Here is a 19,442-nt window from a genome sequence, read left to right as displayed (position 1 = left end):
GCCTCTCTCCACTAGATGGAAGAGCCCACTTACACATGGGCATCAAATCCGGAATCACTCCAGTGACTTTGAGTTCGATCCCATGTACACACCAGTGTGACTCTAGAGTGACTCCAGTAACTAAACTAACTAACTTTCTTTCTTTCTTTCTTTCCCTCCCAACGGCCCCTGGCTTTCCCCTTACACTCACGCAGACTGAGCACACTCTTATTCTCCTGGAGTCTCCTCCATGACGCCTCCGCTAAACAAGGGAAAAAATGAACCGAGCCTGAATTCGGCCCAGTTGTTCCATCTTAATGATCTGAGGCCCCCAGTCCTTCAGAACGAACACTGCAGGTGGCAGGAAAAGCCGCCACAGCAAATACCATAAGGGCTCAGGCGAGAGGCAGGGACAGGGTGTGTGCGTGTGGTGGGTGGGTGGGTGTATGTGTACTGCCCAGTGCACAGGGAGAGGTGTTGTGGTTGTGTGTGTGGCGGATACCTTTGGAGGGGGCATCTGGGTAGGGTAAATGGTGTGTGCTCGTGTCTAGGGTATACAGTGAGTGCATGTGTGTCCCCCTGCTGTGTGAGTGTGCTGGGTGAATAGAGCGTGCACATATGTGTTGGGGGGGCTAGGTAATATGGTGGGGAGGTGTACCCGTTGCTCCCTGCCGGAGAAATTGAGACCAGCTGTGTGTGTTTGTGCGTCAAGGGGTGTCTGGTGTGTGTGTGTTTACGCTATATAGCGTATATGGCCACTGAGGAGAAGACGAGGGAGAAAATGAACTGCACGTAACAGGTGTCAGTCACGTCGCCTAATGCAGGGCTGCGGGGGACGCAGATACTACGCTGATGAGCCTGGGCTGAGAAGCTCTATCCACTGCAGGAGGCATGTGAATGTTGTTGGTATGCGGGATACATGGGCTCTACATGTGAATTTAACGGGGAGGGGTGTGTGTACAACCTACATGCTGTGTGAGTGTGTGTTTGTAGGTGGTGTGTATGTGTCTGGTGAATGTATAGCCTAGGCCGTAGACAGTGTGTGTGTGTGTGTGTGTATGTGTGTGTTTACAAATGGTGCTGTGTGTATGAGTCTGATGAATATATACTCTCGATGCGCTCTGTGTGTGTGTGTGTGTGTGTGTCCGTCTTTGGTGTATGTATAAGCTAGACGCTGTGTGTGTGTTTTTGGCATATGTATAGGCTAGATGCTCTCTGTGTGTAGGTGGTGTTGTGTGTATGTGTCTGATGTGAATTTTCACACCACTTGGGCCGCAGGAGATGCGTGGGGTGTGTGTGTGTAAATCTATTTTTAGATTAGTTCCCCCCTGCCCCCCAAGAAACTCAGCGAAACATGCAGCCCCTGGAAAAGTCTCTAGGCTTTTTGCGGACAGCGGGTCTATTAGGCCCTCTAGCGGGGAAAGATACAATAGCAGAGGGTCTGACTTCCTGCCCCTGGTCTTCTATACAGGGGGGAATTTCATCTTAGAATTGAACGCAGGGCTGGGCTAAGGCACCTGGCTCCCATGACTACAGGTGGTGGAGAATTTGGTGTTGAATTTTTTTTCCCCTCTGAAAATGCTGATTTGGCCAAACTGAAGCTTTTCACAGCAAAGTTTCGGTTTTCATAAATTTTTCAACCCCCCCCCCTCCATTTTTTTCTGAACAAAAACAAAGTTGCAAAATTGTCAAAAACTTTTGTTTTGCGATTTCTCCAAAGGAAACATCCGGTTTCAGAATGGTTTTTTGCTTCAAACTTTAAGCCCCGTGTGGTCTTTTTTTTTTTTTTAAATGGTCACAATTGAAACAAACTGTTGCTCGCTCATCTCAACGGAGTGTTTTGCTTGACTCACCCTGAGCTTTTATTTCAGATTTTTTTGGCTGGTGAAAATTTGAGGGTCTGATTTTTCGGGCCAGTTTGGGATGGAAATGTTGTCTTTTGATATCTTGAAAACTTTTCCAGGATGGAAACACTGTTTCCCATCCAGCTCTGCCTGTGACATCAGAATTTCAGCTTTTTTGTTGTTGTTGTTAGTTTGTAGCCCTTATGTCTGCAAAGAAAAGCTTGAAAACGTGACTGTGTAATTGACTCAGCGACACTGCCTGAGTCTGCAGAGAGCCTGAGCCCCTTGTTCTGAGAGGAGTAAACTGCACCTTGCATCTCAATGGGGTGTTGACTCTGTGACCCACTGCTACTGGGGCCTCAGCTAACCCCACCTTAGCAGCTGGGCTCTCGGCACAGCAGCAGGAGAAGTACATAGTAAGCCCAGCCACCAAGCAGAGAGACCCCAGATGCTGGGGAAAATTCTAATCAGTGCCTGCTGTTTTCTAACCTTTTTGGCTTTGCACGCTGAGCAGATGTCTCCATCTACTGGACTCTTTCCTTAGGGCCCCTTTGCTTAGAGGATCTTACCATGTCAGACGCTTTCAGCTCAGAGGAAAAGTTTAAACTGCTTCTCCAGCAAGACAGCGTGTTACCGTCTGCTGTTCCAACTGGAAATATCACTGGCACACGGACTGCACATGGGGCTGAGGGCTTATCTGCAAGGGAAAGTTTTTCCACTCTAGGTTTTTCTGCTGTGATTATACCGGTATAACGCTCCCGAAACAGTGTGTCCTCTCTACTTTGGTTAAGCCAAGCTTCGGCGACTTCCCTTGTGAGTCATTGCAGCCACACAGCTCTGCGCTATTCCAAAATAACTGCACAGATCTCCCAGGGTGCAACATTCTGCCACCAGGCTACTCAGTACGTTCTGGGGTTTCTCTCACACAACTCTGTGGGATCCTTACTGGAATTCTGGGACTTGGAGGGGTCAGATTCACAAACTCCCACAATTCCTTTCCTGGTATCCCATACTTCACCTGAGTTCTTCTCCTGGATCCCCCAGGGGAACTTCTGTTATGCTGAAAGGTCTGAATGGCTTCCATAAAAGGGGGACTTTGATCTACAGACAATCACAGACAATAGTTCAAGCTGATGGGCACATTAACCATGCTTCTTTCAGGATAAATGGAAGGAGCAATTAAGCCCCTTTATGGAGTGAGATAGCCAGAAATTAGAGAAGCCACCGCCCAAAGCAATTGGCTGCATGGCAAAGATAAGTGGAGCTATTCCATGTGGGCATAGGGGTTTCCCTGAGACTGAATGCAAAAACAAGGGATGGGGAGAGGGGGGTTGATTGGTTGCAGCTGCATGTGAGCCAGTAGCCGGCAAGATAAACCGTAGTGAGCATCGTCCAAGAGGGAAGAGAGCTCCTTGGGGCACAGGACAAGCTGGAGAGGCAGGCGTGGAAACTGGGAATGAGGAAACTGCCTGCTGTTGTCTGTTCCTTCTGCATTCAAGGAAGCAGGACCAAGCGTGCGTCCCTTGTAAATAAACAGGCTTGCAGCACAGAATAGACCTGACTCATATCTTCAGATCCTCCTTCCATGGGAAACAGTCCAGCAAGGCCCCGAATATTGACCCTCCATCCACTCCGGCCAACACTTCTGTACGGCATCACAGCTAAAGGAGAGACACAGCAGAGGTGGCATCTCATGCATCTCTGTGACCTTAGGAAGGGATGCTGCTGGCAAATGGACCCAGGGGACCCCATCCGTGCTCCACCAGTGAATAGCCCCATCCTGAGTGGTCACAGCTCTCCCCTGCCTGGCGTTCTTTACAGCCATGCCAAGCGGGTTTAAAACACTAGCACTGGTGCATGTATAAAGCCGCTGCCCTGTGTAAGCTGTCAGCAGTGGGGATGAGGCAGAAGCAGCCAATGCAGCTGCCACACTGGGAGGGAGGGGGTAAAACAGGACCCAACCCGGGCCACCCAGCAGCCCCCCAGAGCCAGACCCATGCAGGGGAGACCCCACACACACTCTGGGGGTGCTGGAACTCAGGTGAGTTCTGGGCTGCAGAGAGGAGCCGGCCAGAATCTCAGGGACTGGGTAGTGGGCAGTCATGCCCAGCAGTTGAAGCAGGAGCCAGTAGCCAGAAATGGGAGCCCAGGGTCAGGACTGGAGTCAGAGCCACAGTCAGGAATCGGAGGGTCAGGACCGGGTGACCTGGGGAAGACCAGGAGCAAATGTTGGAGCAGCCACTGAACGGCTGAGGCTGGGTTGTAAGATTCCCACCAGGCAGGTGGGGTAGCCAACCAGGCGGCCACTGCCGGCTAGCTGCGTTTATTAGGTAGCCCGGCTCTGCTGCAGGCCCTGGTTCCTGACACTAAGTCTCCCGCCCAACGCCGGGATCTCTGCACATCTGAAATTTCGGAGAGTTCCCGGCAGTTTGGATCGGACTCTCTCTGCCCTGTGCTACTTGCCCCACCTCCTTCCTTTCCCCCTCTGAGCCTCTCCCCCTTTTCCTTCCCTGTTGCTGATCCCCTCAGAACTCCACCCAACCAAGAAACGATCCTGGCACTAACATGCCGTTTGCTGCCCTCCTGTTGGTCTCTCTGATGGCATGTTTGCCCCCTTCCCCTTTCTGGGTGCGTCTGGTCTATTTGGACCATACAGGGGAAGGACCATCTGCTACCCTGTGCGTACAGCGCCTGGTGCATGAATGGGGGGCCTAGCTGCTACCGTAATTCACCCAAGAGCAATAAAAATGTACAGCACCTAGCACAAATTGGGGCCTAGTCTATGCGCAGGGCTTCTAGGTGCTACCGTAATACACCTAAGAGCAATGAAAATGCACAGCGCCTACCACAACGGGGCCCCGCTATTGGCTGGTCCTTAGGCATTACCGTGATAAACACGATTAATAGGGAATCCGGAGGACCCAACTCGGCAGCCAGGGCTGTAGCAGGCTGTCTGTGGCCACTAGAGGGGGACAGAGCGCCATAGGGAGGGTGCTGTCCATGTGGGTCACCCCGGAAGGTCAATTTGGCCAGCCCGGCCTATGGCTGCAGATGTTATCTGCGTCTGCGAGCAGCACAAGGCTGGAACGCAGCGTGCGGCCGTCGGGCGTGGAGTGAGCGCCCCAGCTGCTTCCTTGGGAAGCCCCTGGAACGCTCTCTCTCCAGACTGTATTTCCTGCAGAATGAAACCTAAGGGCCCTTTCCTACCCCCCGGCAAACTGCCCCCACTCACCCTGGGGCCGGCTCCGCACGCAAGAGCTCTCAACCGATCTCTGCGGTGACAACAAAGGGGCGAGAAATCTAGAGAGGGCGGGAATGTTGCCTTGGCGTGAACACGGGAGCAGCGCCCAGGCCCATCTAGCCCGGTATCCCGTCTCTGACGTCTCCCAGCCCCCAGATGCAACAGACGAAGAGGCAAGGACCCTGCAGGAGCAGACAGGGGATAATTGGACCCCCCACCCCCATGAAGGGCTCGGTCTTGACTCTAAAATCTGGTTTTCAAGCCCTAAAGCAGGAGGTTTAATACCCCGGCCAAGATGTATGTTGTTATGAATTATGGCAATAAGAAAGAAAGAAAGAAAGAAAGAAAGAAAGAAAGAAAGAAAGTAAAAGGGGTGAGAAAGAAAGAAAGGGGGACAGAGAAAGGGGGGGCTGAGAAAGGGGGGCAGAGAAGACACAGAGAAAGGGGGGCTGAGAAAGGGGGACAGAGAATGGGGAAAAGACAGACAGAGAAAGGGGGAACAGAGAAGGGGGGCTGAGCAGACAGACAAAGAAAGGGGGGCTGACAAAGGGGGGACAGAGAAGGGGGGCTGAGCAGACAGACAGAGAAAGGGGTCTGACAAAGGGGGGACAGAGAAAGGGGGGCTGACAAAGGGGGGATAGAGAAGGGGGGCTGAGCAGACGGACAGAGAAAGGGGGGCTGACAAAGGGAGGACAGAGAAGGGGGGCTGAGCAGACAGGCAGAGAAAGGGGGTCTGACAAAGGGGGGATAGAGAAGGGGGGCTGAGCAGACGGACAGAGAAAGGGGGGCTGACAAAGGGGGGACAGAGAAGGGGGCTGAGCAGACAGACAGAGAAAGGGGGGCTGACAAAGGGGGGACAGAGAAGGGGGCTGAGCAGACAGACAGAGAAAGGGGGGCTGACAAAGGGGGGATAGAGAAGGGGGGCTGAGCAGACGGACAGAGAAACGGGGGCTGACAAAGGGGGGACAGAGAAGGGGGCTGAGCAGACAGGCAGACAAAGGGGGGCTGACAAAGGGGGGACAGAGAAGGGGGGCTGAGCAGACAGAGAAAGGGGGGCTGACAAAGGGGGGATAGAGAAGGGGGGCTGAGCAGACGGACAGAGAAAGGGGGGCTGACAAAGGGGGGACAGAGAAGGGGGGCTGAGCAGACAGACAAAGGGGTCTGACAAAGGGGGGATAGAGAAGGGGGGCTGAGCAGACAGACAGAGAAGGGGGGCTGACAAAGGGGGGACAGAGAAGGGGGGGCTGAGCAGACGGACAGAGAAAGGGGGGCTGACAAAGGGGGGACAGAGAAAGGGGGGCTGACAAAGGGGGGACAGAGAAGGGGGGGCTGAGCAGACAGACAGAGAAAGGGGGGCTGACAAAGGGGGGACAGAGAAAGGGGGGCTGAGCAGACAGACAGAGAAAAGGGGGCTGACAAAGGGGGGCTGAGCAGACAGACAGAGAAAGGGGGGCTGACAAAGGGGGGACAGAGAAAGGGGGGCTGAGCAGACAGACAGAGAAAAGGGGGCTGACAAAGGGGGGCTGAGCAGACAGACAGAGAAAGGGGGGCTGACAAAGGGGGGACAGAGAAGGGGGCTGAGCAGACAGACAGAGAAAGGGGGGCTGACAAAGGGGGGACAGAGAAGGGGGCTGAGCAGACAGACAGAGAAAGGGGAGCTGACAAAGGGGGGACAGAGAAAGGGGGGCTGAGCAGACAGACAGAGAAAAGGGGGCTGACAAAGGGGGGCTGAGCAGACAGAGAAAGGGGGGCTGACAAAGGGGGGACAGAGAAGGGGGCTGAGCAGACAGACAGAGAAAGGGGGGCTGACAAAGGGGGGACAGAGAAAGGGGGGCTGAGCAGACAGACAGAGAAAAGGGGGCTGACAAAGGGGGGCTGAGCAGACAGACAGAGAAAGGTGGGCTGACAAAGGGGGGACAGAGAAGGGGGGCTGAGCAGACAGAGAAAGGGGAGCTGACAAAGGGGGGACAGAGAAAGGGGGGCTGAGCAGACAGACAGAGAAAGGGGGGCTGACAAAGGGGGGACAGAGAAGGGGGGGCTGAAAAGAGGGGACGAGAAGACAGAGAAGGGGGGGCCGAGCAGACAGACGGGGCGCAGGCGCAGACCCAGCACGCGCGCGTGCGCGCACATACACTCCCGCTCCCCGCCGAGCCAAGGGCCTCTGCGCTCAGGGCTGCCCCACTTGCCTCTCCCAAGATGGCGGCGGAGGCGGGGAGCGGGGAGGCCCTGGGCGGGGCTTAGCGATGACGTCGAGCCGGCCGGTGTGGAGTCTCTTAAAGCGGCAAGCGCGTGCTGGCAGGTGAGCGGCAGGGAGCTGAGCCGGACCCCACCGCGCGCCAGCCAGGCACCAGGCACGGTGAGCAGGGCTGTGCCCCGCCAGGCGGAAGGGGGCACAACGGGGCAGGGGGCTGTGCCCGGCCAGGCGGAAGGGGGCACAACGGGGCAGGGGGCTGTGCCCGGCCAGGCGGAAGGGGGCACAAAGGGGCAGGGGGCTGTGCCCAGCCAGGTGGAAGGGGGCACAAAGGGGCAGGGGGCTGTGCCCGGCCAGGCGGAAGGGGGCACAACGGAGCAGGGGGCTGTGCCCGGCCAGGCGGAAGGGGGCACAACGGGGCAGGGGGCTGTGCCCGGCCATGCGGAAGGGGGCACAAAGAGGCAGGGGGCTGTGCCACGAGTGACTGTGTGACCGCCGGAGTTAGGATGAGGCAAATTACCATGTGCCCGGATGCCACAATGATGGGTGGACCTTTGAGTGCTCCCAGTGAAATACCCCTTTTGTGCCTCAGTTTCCCTATCTGTAAATCTGCTCATGCTGCCCTCCTCGGTGGGCATCTGCGATGCGAACTGCTCTTTGCCAAGTGCTGCGAGGTCCCCCCGAGAAAAGGGACGTTAGAAGGGAAAATCCACTCCCCGGCTTGGATGCTCCTTTGGGCCAAAGCTTCCCAGAGCGGGTCGATGATTCGGGCTGCCCATCTTGGGCACTGAGCCCTCAAGGACACCCACTGGAGGGGGTGGCTGCTCAGCGCCCCCTCAAAACTGAGGTAGCCGGAATCAGAGGCCGCTAGAGAAAAGTCTTGAGAGCCAGAGAACGCAAGGCGGGGCAGAAGGGGAGACTTGGTTGGCTTTTACCTGGGCCCAACCCTCCCCTCTGCCAGACAAACAACTCAAGTGGGGCTGGCGCTGGTGGTGACGTTACAGCACACACCTGAATGTGAAGGACGAGTGGTGGGATCTCTTCCTTCTCTTGCTTCCAAAGTGTCAGTTCCTTGCTCATGGGTCTGAGTCTGGTGGCTGGACTTTCTCTGGGCACCTCTCCTGTGCCCATGCCCTAAGAAATTCTGGCCTTGGTATCCCTTGCCACCCCGCACCTTCCCCCACTCTCCGAGCCAGCCAGCCGAGCTCGTCTGGGCTGGGATCAGAAGAAGACATGGGGCCTTTCCCCTCCAGAGGCTGTCGGCTCTGACCCAACCCTGGAGCAGAGGACTGGCTGGCTAATGAGGGATGGGGCCTTTCCCCTCTAGAGCGGGCCAGCTTCCATCCCAGCCCCAGACTGACAGCTGTTTCCATGGCTCCTCATGCGATGAATTGGAGGGCTCTCCGTCCAGCTCCGAGAGTCCTGACCCCCTGCTGCGTGGGCACCACCCGGCCCCTCCACAGCTGTCTCAGCAGAGGAGACAAGCGCTGAAAGGGCTCTGAAGGACGGAGCTTCCCTCTCGCCCAGAGGCAGGATCTAGCATGGGGCGCCATCCTTGCCCCTGCTGTGAGACGCGGGCTGGGAGTTGGAGGCCCCCGAGGCATCGCGCCCAGCAAAGCAACATGGGAGCAGCACAACTGAGCTGTCAGGAGCCTGCCCTCTCGCATGGCTGGGCCGGAGGCATGTCCAGGTGGAGTGGAGAGAAGTGCCTGAATTCCTTGCTAGCATAGGGCCGTGTAGCTGCTGGAGTTAATCCGCCCTCCCAGCACTTGCCATCAGGGAGCCCCAAAGTGCTAAACGGATGCTAACAAGTCTGGCCTACCAGCAGGGGGTGAGGGGAAGGAGTACTTGTAATGTACAGAGGGGGAAACTGAGGCAGAAAGAGAGAGAGGTGACATGACTTCCCCAGAGCCACATACTGAGTTCAAGGTAAAGCTAGGGATAGAACCCAGTAGTCCTGACACCGGCCCCTCTTGCTGTTAATAGTAGATGCTCTCCCTGTCCAGAAGTGGGAATGGAACCCCGGAGTCCTGTCTCCGAGCCCTGGGCTTCTCCTACCCAGCCATCCTATAGGAGCAGCTTGACTTCTCCTGAAGGCACCCTGCAGTGCTGTGATTTCTCTCCTTTAACATAGGGTGACCAGATCGCAACTGTGGAAAAACGGGGCAGGGGGTGGGGTGTAATAGGCACCTATATAAGCAAAAGTCCCCAAAAACGGGACTGTCCCTTTAAAAACGGGACATCTGGTCACCCTACTTTAACACCCTTTTTCCTGCTCAGGGAACAGCAAAATCAATGATCCTTGAGTTACGTTTCCTGCAGGGCTCAGACGTTTTGCTAGACCGTGTGCAATTCCTAATATCCCTCCCCTGCAGCCCTTCAAAAGGCCCTTTCCTCTGACGCGCTCTCAATTTCCAGCCTGCCTCTCTGAGCCATTATAAGTCCCTTTCCTGTTCTGTGCCTCGGTTTCCCCATCAGGAGAATGGGTTTGATCAGGCTTAACTACCCCCTATAGCAGCTGTGAGATGGGAAGGGGGCATTTTGATCCTCTCTGCATGCCCCACCCATAATGAAACATAAAAAGATGTTAAGCCTTTCATTCAGGCTGGCTGGTATTTTCAAATTTCCGAGGCCAGAAGGGATGGCTGTGATCCTCTGGTCTGACCTTGTGTCTAACAAGGTGTGGAAGGATTCGCGTTTTTTATTGGCAAACATCAGTGCAGGTCGATTTCGCCGCACACGCCCAGACCGATGAGAAAATATTTCTTGCACTCACAGTCGAAATGGACAGGGTGGCAAAGAGAGAATGCTGTGTGAGAACGGAGTGTTTGGGGCATGTGATGTTGACAGCTGGTGTTTTAATGCACGTAAAGCTTTTAACTTTTTGAATCTCAACCTCTGCTGTCATTAAATAAGTCTTGCCTGCCATAAGAACAGCCACACTGGGTCAGAGCAAGGGTCCATCTAGCCCAGCGTCCTGTCTTCCAACAGTGGCCAACGCCAGGTGCCCCAGAGGGAATGAACAGAACAGGTCATCACCTAGTAATCCATCCCCTGTCGCCCATTCCCGGCTTCTTGCAAACAGAGGCGAGGGACACCGTCCCTGCCCATCCTGGCTAATAGCCACTGTTGGACCATCCTCCTGCCCCTCACCCCGTTGTCTGATCTCCTCTCCCTGTAATTTCCCACACCTGTGAACATTTAAATTGATAACAATTGAAAAAAGGCTTTAAAATAGCCACCAATGTTATCTGCTGAAATTATACAAGAAATAAAAATGGAATTCTGCCCAGCCTATGGTATAACCCAGGCTGGGGTACTTCCCCGAAGCAATTCCTGTTTCAACGAGGACAGATCTTTTTGGGAAAAAAGTCCAATTTTAATCTAAAAATTGCTCCCTTGAGTTTTCCCAGGATAAGCTGCCTTGTGCCCAGACACATAAGTTTCCCTGGCGCCTCACCCACGTTAATTAATCCCCACTGGAAGCCGCTTAATTCCCGTTTAAAACGATGTATCCAGTAATAAGACTGATTGTCAGCTCCTTGGGGCAGGGACTGTTGGTCCGTTTGTCCTGTGATGTACAGTGCCTGGCACCATGGGGACCTGGGCCGTGATGACAAGTGGAAAGATGCTACAAAGGAGTGGGAAATCCGGTCACTGGGCTAACATTGCAATGCCTTGAGTTCTGGGTGCCCGCCAGGCGGTGGGTGTCCCGAGATGCCAAGCTGCTGCTGGAGTGTGTGTGGGAAGGGGGTGCTCAGTGCTTCTGAAAACTGGGTTTGCCCAAAAGCTCAGGTGCCCGGCATTACCAGCTGCTTAAGGAAAGCGCGGCCTGCTTTGGAGAGCCTCAGCGAGGAAGATGCTTCATGCCTGAGTCACTAGCCTAGGATTCGGAAGCTCTGGTTTCTAGTCCCAACCCGACGCCTTGGGCAAGTTATTTCCTGTGCGCTCCACGATGAGCGCTTGGAGCCGAGACGGCCGCGTGCACTCCAGGTACATCCTGCTCTTGGCAGTGGGCTAGAGAAACGGGACAAGGAAGCGGAGGAAGGGAGGGGATCAGGCTGGCCTTGGAATCTGTGAATCTATGGAAAGGAGAGAGCCTGCCTACCGCCTAGAATACAAAGAGAGCTAGGAAGTCTGCATGCTGGGAGGGCTTCTTAAAGGGGCCATGCACGCTTTTGGCCTCCCTTTCCTCTGGTCCTGTATGGTGCCTCAGTTTCCCCATCTGTAAAATGGGGAGAATAATCCCGCTTTTATTTAGCCATTCCTCGAGGGCTGTCTCTTGTTCTGTGTATATGTACAGCAGGTAGCACGGTGGGACCCTGATTTTGATTAGAGCCCCAAACACTGCTGTAATAGAATTAATTATTTCCACACCACCACTGTCCCTTTAAACCTTCCTCCCCCGTCCCTCCTCCCCCCCGGCCTCCATCTCCCAGCCTCCAAACCAAGCTTCTCATTGATGCCTTTTACAGGGGGAAAAAACAGTATTTGGAGAATTTTTTACCTGACAGGGTGAAATGTTGGCTCTTCTGTAACTCAGCGGTGGGATTTGGATCAAAAAGAAAACATGGAATATTCCCCTGCAGACGGAGATCAAGCTTGGAAGATTTCGGGGTGACGGGAGAACTTACGAACAAGCTGTTCTGCCAGGGCCCAGGACGCCAAGCCTCATGATTCAACAAAATGCTTCCACCTCTGGAGCGGAGCATGGCAGCTGATGGGTGGTGAAGCCGTGCAAGGCTTTAAGGTGTGATGTGCAGAAGAAATGCATGGTCACTGGACCTTTGTAGAGGGGGTGGGAATTTTAAGAAGGCAGGATAGCATTTGGATGCTGGAATCTTTCTCCTTTGGGGAGGAAAGCGGCTTGGAAGATGCTGTGACTCCAAGATTCATTTAACACCCCCTGCCCCCCGCCAGCTTTCCAGCATAGTATTTCGGATTCCTAGTGGACGAACAAGCCAACGTGAGCTCCCAGCGTGACCCCAGGACAAATAGGACTAGGTCCTTAGATATATACACAGGGGAGTAGCGGCTGAGAGCAAGGAAGTGATTTTCACCTGGGTCTCCGGCTTTGCTTGAGAACGATACTGAAACCCTGCGTCCAGTTCTGGTGCGTGCATTTCTAAAAGGATGTTGCTGCCTTGTCGAGGGTAAAGAGCCACAAAAGTTATCTGAGGGCTGGAGAAAAGACCTTTTGGAGCGAGAGCCTTTGTCTGCACTACGAAGTTTAATCGGTCAGGCTTGTCTTGTTTCGGTGCGTCTTTGTGTCGAGTCCACACTCAGGCCCGGTCTCTGCTAAGAAATTAGGTCGGCTTAACGACGTCGCTCAGCGGTGTGAAAAACTCTGACACTGCTGCCCAACCCGCCCCAAATCCCCAGCATCTTTTGAATACGCTGGTCTTCCCGCTAGCCCGCCTTTGCAACCAGACAGGTCTGGCTCCACCTAACGCTACAGCTAAACTCGGCCCGGAAAGTCCTAGATTGGACCGTGGAAGCCCGGCTATGGGGTAACTGCATGTTTATTTGGGTCTTGCAAAGGAGATGCAGGAAGCCAGGGTGCCGGGCGAAGGGGCAGGAGCTGTGGCCGACCTACCAAAAGGCAAAGGAGACAGGCGGAAAATCTGGAGCTGCCTCCCACGCCTGCGGCTTCCATGCGGAGCTGCGTGCCGTGGATATATTAAAGAGCTCATCAAGGTCTGTCTACACGGCACTGTAAACCTGGATCTGTGGGACCCGGGCTTGTGGACTTGGTGTTTTCCAAGCCCGCTTGTGAGCATCCGCACTGCGTTGTTTACGGCCGTTGGACCCGGGATCTCACGGCCGTTGTAACGCGTCCGTACGGCGCTATGCAGCCCTTCTGCTGCGGGGCTGCGGCTCGTGTCCACAGTACAAAATAAGGGCTTGGATCCGCGTCTAAGCAGGACCTGGGCTCTGACCCCCACCATCCCCAGCAGGGTCCTAGGACATGGGTCCCGTGTGCTTGCTGATCCAAATCAGACTGATTTGGGTGCGAACGGAATCATAGAATATCAGGGTTGGAATCAACACACAGCTGCAGCCCATGGGCCATCCTCAGGGCCATAAGGCAGTGTATATATTGTATGGATGCAGCCCACATAACACAGAGAGAGCTGCATCTGCAGCCCGCAATGGTAAATGGGTGGAGAACCACTGGTCTAAGACCTTCGGAGAGAGAAGATACCAGGTACTACTGGGATCTTTAATCTAGAGGAGAAAGGCCGAATAAGAAGTTTAAAGCTGGGCAAATTCAAACTGGAAACCAGGCCCCGATTTTTTTTTTTAACCTTGCAGGGGACTAACCAAGGGAACCAGCTCCCCAGGGCAGTGGTGGATTTTTCCTTCTTTTGATGGCTTCAAATAAGGGATAACCCAGGAGTCAGACGCGCCGATCCGACCTTTAAACTCCAGGAGCTCCTTTGGCACCTGTTGGAGGAGCTGGTTTTTCCCCTGCCACCTCTCAGGCGGAAGGGGGCACAAAGGGGCAGGGGGCTGTGCCCGGCCAGGCTGTGCCACGACTGACTGTGTGACTGCCGGAGTTAGGATGAGGCAAATTACCGTGCGCCCGGATGCCACAATGATGGGTGGACCTTTGAGTGCTCCCAGGGAAATACCCGTTTTGTGCCTCTGTTGCACACGCCCTGACAGAATTCCAGGTGGTGATTAGCCAGGGAGGTAATTAAAACACACACACCCGCTCAGGATTTTGCTGGGGGCAAAGATTGTCGCTTTCGGCTCACCCTGGGCCTCCCGAGATTACCAGCTTATCCAGTGTATTTAGGGGATGCAGGGCACCGTGAGTCACCTGGTCACTTGGGCAGATCCACCCGCCCGGCAGAACAAACAATTGGAGTTGGGTTCAGGTTCCAGGCAGTTAAACAATAAGCCACGTCCGGAGGTTTTGTTATTGTGTATGGTGGTGCCAGGGCCAGCCCCGCTGGGGATGTGCCTCGCGGACAGGGGAAGGGGGGAAGACCCCGTTTTTGCTCCTCCGCTCTCTCTCGCTGCTGAGACGCTCTGGCTCCCTGACCTTGGTTGAAGTCAATGGGCCTGATTCCTGCTCACACTCAGACCCCGCCTCGGCCCTGCGGTGGGGTGGGAACGGGCCCCTCAGCAGCCCCCCAGGCTGGTATGGAAGGGGTAGAAGGGCCACGGTGGCTGGGGCGGAGCAGGGGCCTGGCCGGAGCACACCGCGCTGTGTGTGGCTATTCTCTGCCCCCCAGAGCCCATAGGGGGAGGAGCGGGGGCATGGCCGAAGCCGCGCATGGCGGTGATCCTCCATTCATGAAACGAGCGCCCTGCCCCCTTGCCCTCCGCCAGGGAAGGATTCAGAGTCTGGGTCTCGCAGCGGACGTGTGGATGGGCTGGTCTACACGAGAAAAGTACATCAAGCCAGCTGCGCTCCTCATGGGTGTGAAAAATACATACACACCCCCCGAGCTATCTAGTTAAGGCGACCTAACTCCTGGTGTAGACAGTGCTAAGAATTCTGGCGTCGGCGTCAGCTGTGTCTACACGGCGGATAGCTGTAGTGTTCCAGGTGTGGATGAGCCCTTCGGGGCAGCTGATGTCTAGATCACAGGGTAGGTGGGGTCTAGGATGTGTGTTTGTGATGGATTTATTTTTTTCTGTGTTTTCCCCTTTTGTTTCCCTTTCTGCTGGCTGCCCTTTGAATCGCTGCTCCTTGGGGAATAAACGGATCCTTGCTTTCTCGACAAGCAAATCTAAGTGCCGGTGGAGCGGAGCCGTGGTCCAAGGCGGAACGGGGACGCTGCGGGTGTCCTCTGCCTTTAGAGTTGGGAATTTGGTGAGTAGACCAGGGGCTGGGCGATTTAGGGAGGTGCCCGGAGGACTTGGGAGCGGCGGGGGGATGTTGGAGTTTGACGATGATGAACCTGCAAAGGGAGAGCAAGGCCGGAAGGCAGCGCTTGTGTGTAGACACTGGTAGCTGTCGGGGACGGACCTCAGCTTCCTCCTGCTGATGCCAGAGGGTAGCGAAGTGCCTTGCAAGCTTGGGTACCCCCAGGAAGCATCGCCCACATCCCTGCCCCAACTAACCCCCTGCTGAGGTGGGCACAGCCCTGGGACCCTGCCCGCACAGCTGTCAAGCTGGCGTGTTGCTTTAACCCTTTTCTTGCGCCAAATGTATTTTGCTTGCAACTGCTTCCCCCTCTCCCCCCCACTTTTGCTAGCAGCCTGAGACTGCGCATGGCAAATCTTGCCGCCGAACGGGCCAGCTAAGAGCGGCGTGGAAGTCAGGCGAGGCTGGAAGCAGAGTGGCAGGCTCGAACGCCAGCCACCCAGTGCGCTTTGCCAGGGCGGCTAACCAAGGCTCAGCACGACGATAGCACCGTGCTGCCACCCTCGTTTTACCGCTGGGGAAACCAAGGCAGGGCGCACGGAAGGGACGTGCCCAGGGTGTCAGTGGCGGAGCTGAGAATTGGACCTAGGAATCCAGATGATGAGGTTATCGGCTCTAGCTACTAGACCCCACTCCCTTGCCAGGGCTGGGAGTGCTGACACCCCGTCCCACTCACTAGCCACCCTATTCCCTTCCTACAACCCGGAACAGAACCCCCCTCCCCTCCTGGAGTGGAGATTAGAACCCAGGAGTCCTGACTCCCAGCCCCCCTGCTCTAATCACTAGACCCCATGCCCCTCCCAGAGCTGGGGATAGAACCCAGGAGTCCTGGCTCTCAAGCCCTCTGCTCTAACCATTAGGACCCTCTTCCCCCCGAGAGCTGGGAACGGAACCCAGGAGTCCTGAACGCCCCTCCCCCCTCCCTGCTCTAACTCCTAGCTCCCACTCACTGTCTCTGGAGTACTCCGGTTCTGTGTAGGTTCCCTAGGATCCAAGCCCCTCCAGCCCATACGCTCGACGGGACGTCCCTTATGCAGCACTCCTCTTATTTGCCTGCCCCACAGATCCGGCGCCATGGGCGGCCGGGCCGAGCCCCTGAGCCCCCTGACCCGCTGGTACATCTACGCCATCCACGGGTACTTCTGCGAGGTGATGTTCACGGCCACCTGGGCCTTCGTGGCCGAGCGGGACTGGAAGTTCCCGGGCGTCACCAGCGTCTGGGCCCTGTTCATCTACGGCACGTCCAGCCTGGTGCTGGAGCGGATGTACCTGCTGCTGCGGGACCGCTGCCCCCTGCTGAGCCGCTGCCTGTGTTACACCCTCTGGATCTACCTGTGGGAGTTCGCCACCGGCTACCTCCTGCGCCGGTTCGATGCCTGCCCCTGGGACTACAGCCATTTCCGCTACCACCTCATGGGGCTGGTGACGCTGGAGTACGCCCTCTTCTGGTTCCTGGGCTCCCTGGTGCTGGAGAAGCTGGTCATCGGGAACACCCTGCGGCTGCGGCTGGAGGGGCCCAGCCCCCCGGCCGCCCCCGTCGCACCCCGCAAGGACACCTGAGCGCGACGCAGGCTGGGGCCGGCCGCCCCTCCCTGGACCGTCCTGCTGCAGCTCCCGGAGCTGCCTGACGCGAGAGCCGGTGAGGGGGCGGCCCGGCGGGGTGGGGTGAAGCTCTGATCGTCCCGTCCTCGCTCGCTTCCCGACCCCGAGACCCTCCCGCTGCCCGGACCACTCCTGCTGCGTGGAACCCACCTGGCATTCTGTCCCTCCCCCAGTGCCAATGCCGGGAGATTCCCCGGGTCTGCCAGGAGGGACCCTGGGCCCAGTTCTCAGCCCCACACCCCCCATCCCTGTGCTTGGTGGCAGAATGGGGCGCAGGGAGCTTTTAGCCCCCGTTGGTGCTCTCCCCGCCCATTCTGGGCCGGGGTCAGCTATGTTTCTCCGCAGCTGGTCCATGCACCGGCACCGATCCCTGAGATCCGCCTGCTGCAGTTTAGGAAGGCAGCAAACCGGTCCCGGGTATCAAAAGGGTTGAGAAACACTGGGATAGAGCAACCTCGGGGCTGCTCTGAATGGGTCTCTGCACTCCAGCCACGCCCCCGATCCCCCCAGACATGGTGGAGGGTTGTGCTCCACACCAGGTGGGAAGACCCTCTTTAGGGGTTGGAAATCTCAGGGGCGGGGGTCTCTGTTCCCCCCAGGGCTGCATAAAGGACTCTTTGCATAATTAATCTTTGCCCCCCCGGGGGTGGGGGCAGCTGCTCTTCTCAGGTGTTGCTGCTGGAAGCTGGGGGTCCCCTTTTGCTGCTAGATTTTTCTCATGATCGTGGCTCTGACAGGGGCCAGAGCCGCCCCCCGACTCAGGGATCGGCCACAGTTCTGTTCACTCAGGTGCTGGGGATGCAGCGTGTCATTAAAAAGTTCTTTTGTTTCTCTATCATTGCCGAGTGACCAATCTGTGATTAACGCGCTTCCTCAATCTTCTCCTTCCCCTGGCCCCCACCCTGAAAACCAATTCCTCCGCCCCCCCACCATGCACCAGCATCAGGCCCCGGGACAGAGCGCACAGACAGGGTACGGAGCTCCCAAACAGGATCTGCAACAGATCGGCAGGGTAAACCGGTGGTGGCAGCTAGGTTCAGCTCCCACCCACCCAGTCACGGGAGGAATTTGGGGCTGGGAAGAGCTGGGTGGATAAGAGAGACAAATGACACCCTTTGAAGGCAGCCCAAGTTGGCAGGGAGGTGGGAAGCCAGCTAAGGGGAGCAGGGATGGGCCCCAATCGGTTAGTTCCATTATGGTGGCAGCTGGGGGCCCTGACGGAGAAGGGCCCTCCATTGTGCCAGGCGCTGCACAGACCCTGACCGAGATCAGGGCCCCGTCGCGCCGGGCGCTGCACAGACCCCACCAAGATCAGGTTAGATGGGCCCGTTGGTCTGACGCAGAGCAGGGGGACGGGACGCCGGGCTAGATGGGCCCGTTGGGCTGACGCAGAGCAGAGGGGACGGGACGCCGGGCTAGATGGGCCCGTTGGGCTGACGCAGAGCAGAGGGGACGGGACGCCGGGCTAGATGGGCCCGTTGGGCCGACGCAGAGCAGAGGGGACGGGACGCCGGGCTAGATGGGCCCGTTGGGCCGACGCAGAGCAGGGGGACGGGACGCCGGGCTAGATGGGCCCGTTGGGCTGACGCAGAGCAGAGGGGACGGGACGCCGGGCTAGATGGGCCCGTTGGGCTGACGCAGAGCAGTGGGGACGGGACGCCGGGCTAGATGGGCCCGTTGGTCTGACGCAGAGCAGGGGAGACGGGACGCCGGGCTAGATGGGCCCGTTGGGCTGACGCAGAGCAGGGGGGACGGGACGCCGGGCTAGATGGGCCCGTTGGGCCGACGCAGAGCAGGGGGGACGGGACGCCGGGCTAGATGGGCCCGTTGGGCTGACGCAGAGCAGGGGGGACGGGACGCCGGGCTAGATGGGCCCGTTGGGCTGACGCAGAGCAGAGGGGACGGGACGCCGGGCTAGATGGGCCCGTTGGGCTGACGCAGAGCAGGGGGAATGGGACACGGGGCTAGATGGGCCCGTTGGTCTGACGCAGAGCAGGGGGGACGGGACGCCGGGCTAGATGGGCCCGTTGGGCTGACGCAGAGCAGAGGGGACGGGACGCCGGGCTAGATGGGCCCGTTGGGCTGACGCAAAGCAGGGGGGACGGGACGCCGGGCTAGATGGGCCCGTTGGGCTGACGCAGAGCAGAGGGGACGGGACGCCGGGCTAGATGGGCCCGTTGGGCTGACGCAGAGCAGGGGGGACGGGATGCCGGGCTAGATGGGCCCGTTGGGCTGACGCAGAGCAGAGGGGACGGGACACGGGGCTAGATGGGCCCGTTGGGCTGACGCAGAGCAGAGGGGACGGGACGCCGGGCTAGATGGGCCCGTTGGGCTGACGCAAAGCAGGGGGGACGGGACGCCGGGCTAGATGGGCCCGTTGGTCTGACGCAGAGCAGGGGGACGGGACGCCGGGCTAGATGGGCCCGTTGGGCCGACGCAGAGCAGGGGGGACGGGACGCCGGGCTAGATGGGCCCGTTGGGCTGACGCAGAGCAGAGGGGACGGGACGCCGGGCTAGATGGGCCCGTTGGGCTGACGCAGAGCAGGGGGGACGGGACGCCGGGCTAGATGGGCCCGTTGGGCCGACGCAGAGCAGGGGGGACGGGACGCCGGGCTAGATGGGCCCATTGGGCTGACGCAGAGCAAGGGAGACGGGACGCCGGGCTAGATGGGCCCATTGGGCTGACGCAGAGCAAGGGAGACG

At 57.4% G+C, this 19,442-nt stretch overlaps 1 protein-coding gene and 1 long non-coding RNA gene across 5 annotated transcripts; one reads left to right on the top strand and one right to left on the bottom strand.

The window, feature by feature from the left end:
- Positions 1-405: 405 nt before the first annotated feature.
- LOC119564373 lies at positions 406-7,284 on the bottom strand. Its single transcript, XR_005223154.2, has 3 exons — positions 7,197-7,284; positions 5,056-5,123; positions 406-3,484 (listed from the first exon to the last, which is right to left on the bottom strand). It is a non-coding gene; the product is annotated as an uncharacterized LOC119564373 (long non-coding RNA).
- A 47-nt stretch (positions 7,285-7,331) lies between these two features.
- On the top strand, positions 7,332-17,577 carry LOC119564381 (transmembrane protein 229B). Of its 4 annotated transcripts, none has more exons than XM_037884563.2 (4): positions 7,332-7,420; positions 14,996-15,083; positions 15,472-15,742; positions 16,202-17,577. In XM_037884563.2, exons 3-4 carry the CDS (start codon positions 15,735-15,737, stop codon positions 16,695-16,697), a joined length of 504 nt encoding a protein of 167 aa, XP_037740491.1. In that variant the 5' UTR covers positions 7,332-7,420; positions 14,996-15,083; positions 15,472-15,734; the 3' UTR covers positions 16,698-17,577. The 4 variants fall into 4 exon arrangements, with proteins under 4 accessions (XP_037740491.1, XP_037740490.1, XP_037740494.1 ...); XM_037884562.2 differs by having other exon boundaries at positions 15,469-15,742; XM_037884566.2 differs by lacking the exon at positions 15,472-15,742.
- Positions 17,578-19,442: the final 1,865 nt, after the last annotated feature.

This window comes from Chelonia mydas, chromosome 23 (assembly GCF_015237465.2).
Source record: "Chelonia mydas isolate rCheMyd1 chromosome 23, rCheMyd1.pri.v2, whole genome shotgun sequence".
Lineage (NCBI taxonomy): Eukaryota > Metazoa > Chordata > Testudines > Cheloniidae > Chelonia > Chelonia mydas.
The sequence above is the reverse complement of the archived record's forward strand: the minus strand, read 5'-3'. Positions and strand labels throughout refer to the sequence as shown.